Source organism: Haliotis cracherodii, unplaced genomic scaffold (assembly GCF_022045235.1).
Source record: "Haliotis cracherodii isolate W230 unplaced genomic scaffold, xgHalCrac1.p SCAF_4, whole genome shotgun sequence".
Lineage (NCBI taxonomy): Eukaryota > Metazoa > Mollusca > Gastropoda > Lepetellida > Haliotidae > Haliotis > Haliotis cracherodii.
The window spans coordinates 65,465,432-65,472,721 of record NW_027266297.1 but is presented as its reverse complement, the minus strand read 5'-3'; the positions used below and the strand labels follow the sequence as shown (position 1 = coordinate 65,472,721).

Genomic DNA, 7,290 nt, shown 5'->3' with positions numbered 1-7,290 from the left:
TCTGTAAGGGGGCGATCCGGTAGCCTAGTGGTTAAAGCGTTAGCTCCTCACGCCGAAGACCTTGGTTCGATTCCCGACATGGATACAATGTGTGAAGCCCATTTCTGGTGTCTTCTGTCGTGATATTGCTGGAATATTGATAAAAGCGGCGTAAATCCATACTCACTCACTCACTCACTCACTATATCTATAAGGCATAATTTTTAAAAAAAAATCCCGGATGTCCTAAAAACACTTGCATAAACAAGCATGTTTAATATTTTTTTATTAATATAAACTGTGTTTGAATCAGTTAGACTGGCATAGATCAGCACGCGCGATGGCTCGGGGCGTGTGGCGGGGTGGAGGCTGGGGGGAGGGGGGGGATGACACTTGATCGGGGTACTGGTCACGTGAGATGACCTAATAAGGTGACCTATTAATCACGTGGTATAGGCGTAAGGCAAGGGTCACTCCATTATTTAAGGACCGGCGAGCCGAGCGTGAAGACATCTCAGGGTCACTGCCGAGTTTACTGTTGTCAGCCTACATACATAAGCCATGGATGATGATGTTGCTGCGTTGGTGATTGACAATGGCTCCGGCATGTGTAAGGCCGGGTTCGCCGGTGACGACGCCCCCAGAGCTGTCTTCCCCTCCATCGTTGGCCGCCCACGACATCAGGTAAGTTTTTCAGCTTGTAAGGAAGTTATAACAATATACTCGACCAACCAACATGAGAGGTGAATTATATCTCTGCCATCACATGAAAACCGATCCAAGTGTTTGAATGGCTTAATATTTCTCTAAATACATAACCACATTCACATTATTATCACATGGTTATAACCTGCAGAGTAGATGTGGCTGTAGAGTAACGCTAAGTCTCTGAAAATTTAAAACAAACATTAAAACAAAATATTGAAAAAGAGCAATAGTGAACAGGGAGATTCTGGACCTGTTGACAGTGCACAGCGAAGAGTACGTTTCATTTGCAATAAACATTAACCGTTTGAAGTATTATAGTTATAGAATAGGAATACGACAACATTGACCATATAGACTCATATTCTATAGCGTATTCTTAGATTAGTCCTCTGTGGGGAATAGCAATGATCACACAACCAGTTGATTTTGTGGACTGTAACACCATGTAACACGATTGATCAACATTTCCTAAACTGGAATTTTGATTGTCACATGCGAATGCAAGTTGATCATTTCTTGGTGCATGGGACGTTTTGCTACTCAAACCAAGCCCGTGTACATTATTGATATTGGCTGTAATTCGGAATTTAAATCACCTCTCTTATCTGTCATATGCATATTTACATTTGTGCTGGCGATTAGGTGCCTCACTCTGGCAGTATGTTACACCATACGTTTTATCAATTTTGATTTTATTGTTGTGAAACGAGATCCTGCATATGCTGTATTACATGTAATATCATATTTTCTTTGCTTCCAGGGTGTGATGGTCGGTATGGGACAGAAGGACAGCTACGTCGGTGACGAGGCTCAGTCAAAGAGAGGTATTCTCACCCTTAAGTACCCCATCGAGCACGGTATCGTCACCAACTGGGACGACATGGAGAAGATCTGGCATCACACCTTCTACAACGAGCTCCGTGTGGCTCCAGAGGAGCACCCCGTTCTCCTGACTGAGGCTCCACTCAACCCCAAGGCCAACCGTGAAAAGATGACCCAGATCATGTTCGAGACCTTCAACTCTCCAGCTATGTATGTGGCAATCCAGGCTGTTCTGTCTCTGTACGCATCTGGTCGTACGACGGGTATTGTTCTGGACTCTGGTGATGGTGTGTCCCACACTGTCCCCATCTACGAGGGTTACGCCCTTCCCCACGCCATCATGAGACTGGACCTTGCTGGACGTGACCTCACAGACTACCTCATGAAGATCCTCACTGAACGTGGTTACTCCTTCACCACCACTGCCGAGCGAGAAATCGTCAGGGACATCAAGGAGAAATTAGCTTACATTGCTTTAGACTTTGAACAGGAAATGCAGACTGCTGCCTCTTCCTCTTCATTGGAGAAGAGCTATGAACTTCCCGACGGTCAGGTCATCACCATTGGCAACGAGAGGTTCCGTTGTCCAGAGGCCCTCTTCCAGCCTTCCTTCTTGGGAATGGAATCTGCTGGTATCCACGAAACAACATACAACTCCATCATGAAGTGTGATGTTGATATTCGTAAAGACTTGTATGCCAACACTGTTCTCTCAGGAGGTACCACCATGTTCCCCGGTATCGCTGACAGAATGCAGAAGGAGATCACAGCCCTTGCTCCACCAACAATGAAGATCAAGATCATCGCTCCTCCAGAGAGGAAATACTCCGTTTGGATCGGTGGCTCCATCCTTGCCTCTCTGTCCACCTTCCAGCAGATGTGGATCAGCAAGCAGGAGTACGATGAGTCCGGCCCATCCATTGTCCACAGAAAGTGTTTCTAAAGCACACTAAGCGATTTGTTGGACAATGTGTGCAATATTCAGTCACGCATACATCTTCACAAACCGACACTTTATCGGTTGCTCAAATAATATATTTGATTTTTCAAAAATAAAGTGAAAAAATAAGCTTTTCTATACTTTCTTTTTACTTTCTTGGACGCTCTAACCACTAGGCTACCTGATCGCCCCTTTCAGATCTGCTAAGAAATACATAATAAATACAAATAATAAAGTGCCTGTGCCGCTCGTGAAAATGTTAACTTTGTAAGGTCACTGCATAACAAGATATTTAACAAGAAAATCTAAATACCCTCTTAACTTCAAAAGTGAGTTTTTCTGACCCCAGCCGCGATATTGCTGGGATATAGCTAAAAGCGACGTAAAACGATATTAACTCAATATTATTCCTGGAGGGTTACCTATTGCCAGGACGTGATGTGCATGCATGTGTATTGGAGATGCAGATAGTAGCAACCAATGCTTAACTACCTATACTAGGGAGTATCTCAAAAGGAATTATGTCATTTATGTCCAATTTCAAAATGTCGAAACGTCGTGGGGTTTCCAATGAGAAATAACAATCCTCAAGGATCCCTTACGACTTCCTGAATTTAGTAAGAGCAAACTTAAATGAAGATCTGACATTGACAAAGCGTGTTGTGGATTGTGTGCCCGACAGCCTGGAACATTCCTCCCGCCCTCATCCACAGCTTCTCAATACTTGATGCTATTTTCTCAAATTGTCAAAACTCTTTTCATTTTTCAGATAATCTCATTTGATTTTAATTATTTGGTTTGCTGGCTGCTTATGTGTTTGCATCAATGTTTGGATTAATCAAGCGTATTTTTGTGGGTAATATTTGTGAGGTGAGGTGAGGTGAAGTGGGGTTTAACGTCGCGTCCAAGATTATTGCACTTATATAGCGACGTGCATGTTCGTGTGTGTGTTTGTGGCTGCTTGTACTAGTCCGGACTGATGCCGATTTATAGTGCTAGCCCACTGAGATACCATGCCGCAGTTTAACATGAATACCCCACTCATACTGTATACTGACTCCGAGCTGACTTAGCCCCCTTAATGCCGAGCGCCAGACAGGGTAACAACAAGTACCATGTTTTAACGTCTTTTGATATGACGCGACCGGGATCGAACCCCGGATCTTCCGCTCTCCGGGCGGACGCTCTACCACTAGACCACGGAGGCGGTCCGGAATATTTGTGAGAAGAGGATACACTGGGGACAAGTTGTCGAACATGTCGAATATTCAAATCATACTCGCACTGTACTGAAATACTCACATATTCACAGCATACTCACAGCAAATGATACTAAATGATACTCACATCATACTCAAATCATAGTCACATGCTATACACCCCATACTCAAATCATATTTACATCATACTCATATTACACTAAAATCATACTCTCATAATCACACGATTCTTACGCGACGCTCAAATCATACACTCACATCATAGTCAAATCATATTACGTCATACTCAAATCATACTAACATCATATTTAAATTATACTAAATGATACCCACGTCATGCTCAGTACAAACTCAAATCATTCTATATCATACGTAAGTCATATTCAAACCATACCGAAATATGATACTGACATACTCACATCATACTTAATCATAATCACACCATATTCACACCATTCCCAAACGTTACTCACCCGATACCCAAATGATACTCGCACAATACCCAAATGATACTCACACAAAACCCAAATGATACTCGCACAATACTCAAATGATACTCGCACAATACCCAAATGATACTCGCACAATGCCCAAATGATACTCGCACAATACCCAAATGATCACTCGCACAATACCCAAATGATACTCGCACAATACCCAAATGATACTCGCACATCACTCGCACAATACCCAAATGATACTCGTACAATACCCAAATGATACTCGCACAATACCCAAATGATCACTGGCACAATACTCAAATGATACGCGCACAATACCCAAATGATACTCGCACAATACCCAAATGATACTCGCATCAAACCATCACTATATTCACATCACACTCAATGATACTCACACCTTGGTCACGTCATACGACGAAACGCTAGATGTATGGGCTGGAGTAAGTATGGATAGAACTCTCATATACTCGTATGTGACGGGCGGATGGATAATCTAGTGGTTACAGTGTTCGCTCAGTCTAATTTATCGTGGTTGATTGGGCTTATCTGTATATCTGAAATATTGACATGAGTCATTTAACCAGATCATGTCACTGCCACTGATAACTGGTTCAGCAGCTGCGCGAGGTATGTTCGAAACACGCCAAAACGACTGGGTGACACAGAAGAGAAAGGAATGATCGATAATGAACCTGTCTGAGTATGTGTTGAAGATGCCGTATACCTAAAACACTCTCCGTACCCTGGGGTACAAAGAGCAATACACCCTGGGGGCTATGGCGTATGTGAATAACATTATGTAATCAGCGGTCTATTGTCACTGATCACAGGGGACCACTCGGGGCATCACACATCTCACCAGATGTGTGTGAGAGAGAGAGAGAGAGAGAGAGAGAGAGAGAGAGAGAGAGAGAGAGAGAGAGAGAGAGAGAGAGAGAGAGAGAGAGAGAGAGAGAGAGAGAGAGGGGGAGAGAGAGAGAGAGAGAGAGAGAGGGGGGAGGGAGGGAGAGAGAGATGGAGAGAGAGAGAGAGAGAGAGAGAGAGAGAGAGAGAGAGAGAGAGAGAGAGAGAGAGAGAGAGAGAGAGACTTATTGCCCAGCGCGTCAGGCAGGGTAACAACAAGTAGAGAGAGTATTTTCGCACCAAATCCATACCACCATACCAATCCATACTTTCTAACTAATACCGTCCTGAGTCGTACCTACCTGATCATGACCTTTTGTATTTGCATATAGGTCAGTAAATGATCCAGATGGACACTGTTTTCATCCGCTTATAATAGTTGCTAAAGAAATGTACTGCTTAGTGTGAAGGTATATGCACGTTAACAAAAAACGTAGATCAAATATGGATATTTTTTAATAGACGTAAATAGATAAAAGAATTACAATTAAAGCGACAAAGCCCTTTGCACAACAACAACAACAACAACACTATAAAAGCGACAAAACCCTTTCCACATTCATAAGAAATATCTGTTAACAGCAGAGTCGATTGTACGATTCTGACTATAATTATCATGAGCACGTGTTAATGAATAAAACAACGTCAAAGCAAGAAAACAAATTGGCATTCCTGAAATGATGGTCTCTGCTGAAGCGTTCCATGGAGGTCCACACTAGGAATGAGTATTAAGTAGTGAAACGAGAGCGTCAAACATAACCATTGTGTTATGTTTTATAGTGTTACTGATAATAGACAAAATATGCATTGAATCGATACTATAATTGAACAGATTACAGCACTAGGGCCTGTCATGTGTCGTATTATCTCATAACGTAGCTGTGTATATACTGTATATTGACCTATTTATTAAACATTATTTGGCGGACATGTAGGGTTCTCATGAACCTCTTTAATTTGAGGATTAGCACATTTAAATTGGATAATTGGAGATGATGTCAAACATTACATTAGTGATTCGTTGAATACTCAGCTCATTTCACAAACATTGCTTCATTTCAAATCCAGCGTTTCTCATACAATGTATTCACAATCCACATGTATGTTATTCACGGGCTCAGGGATTTATACAGTGATAACAAAATATGAATCCATACGTGCCTTTTGTACCTTACAAGTATATACTCACACACACATATATATTTGTGGAGAGCGCCGAAATGTTTGGCTTATGATGTACAATAGTATTACAACTTAGGATAATTAATGACATCTTTAAAATATCTAGTGTGTTTCTTAAGTGCTAAGAAAATATATTTCCTTAGACTGTTGAGTAAAAGGGGATTCGAGCTGAAACTGAAACTGAATAAAAGATTATACTAATTAACTTAAGATTGGTTTGTTTAACCATATTAAATTTCTAAAGAAACCCGAATTGGTGAACAATCAGGTTTGCTTATTTTAACACTGTTCCGGGAAATACAGAATTGATTTAAAACCGAGTAAAGTTGAAGCACGAATGTGCCTAAAGTATTTAAATAAACCAATTTCAACCAACTGTATTAAGAGTACGTTTGCTGTGGTATATAAGCGTTGTAAAAAAATGATTGCATATCAACATGGCTGGTCTCCAGAATGTTGAGTTTATTTTTTCACAGAAAGGAAGTGCACAAGTTTTGTTTAATGGATATCGTCACACCAAGATTGTAGAGAGACAGACATGTATTCACCGATGTTGGTGTCAAAGGATGCCTATTTCATTACAGCCAAGAAGAAGAGACAGGACTTAGAACTTGGTTTGTCTACTGGGTTGACGACGGAGCACGATTCTCACTGCCATTGTCGAACCATCACTCATCGATAGGTCCGAGAACAAACAACAATCTGGAAGGATTCTACAGCAGACAGAACCGTGGACTACGTCATCGACATCCCAACCTTTCCGCTTCATTGAATCCATCAAGAAGGTAGAACATGCTGATCGGGCCAAGATTTCTCAGATCGACTTTGGTGCTGCCCCCAGATGTAGAAAACAAGTCTACCGAGTGGTAGAGAATCGCTTGTGCCGCTTAAAAGAACAATTAAAAAACACCCATCCAATACTTGGATGCTGTTGGTCATCTTTTGAAACTTGGCTAGTGACTTATAGTGATTATCATCTGACTGATAAGTAAAATAAAATGTATATAAATATTCTTGGGGTTATTCCATTAAAATGACAAAGGTAACAGTCAGGGGATTAGGTGTGCATTCA

The 7,290-nt window shown here is 41.5% G+C and overlaps 1 protein-coding gene across 1 annotated transcript; it reads left to right on the top strand.

Moving 5' to 3' along the window:
* The first annotated feature begins 540 nt into the window (after positions 1-540).
* On the top strand, positions 541-2,452 carry LOC139480485 (actin, non-muscle 6.2-like). Its single transcript, XM_071263572.1, has 2 exons — positions 541-663; positions 1,448-2,452. Exons 1-2 carry the CDS (start codon positions 541-543, stop codon positions 2,450-2,452), a joined length of 1,128 nt encoding a protein of 375 aa, XP_071119673.1.
* Positions 2,453-7,290: the final 4,838 nt, after the last annotated feature.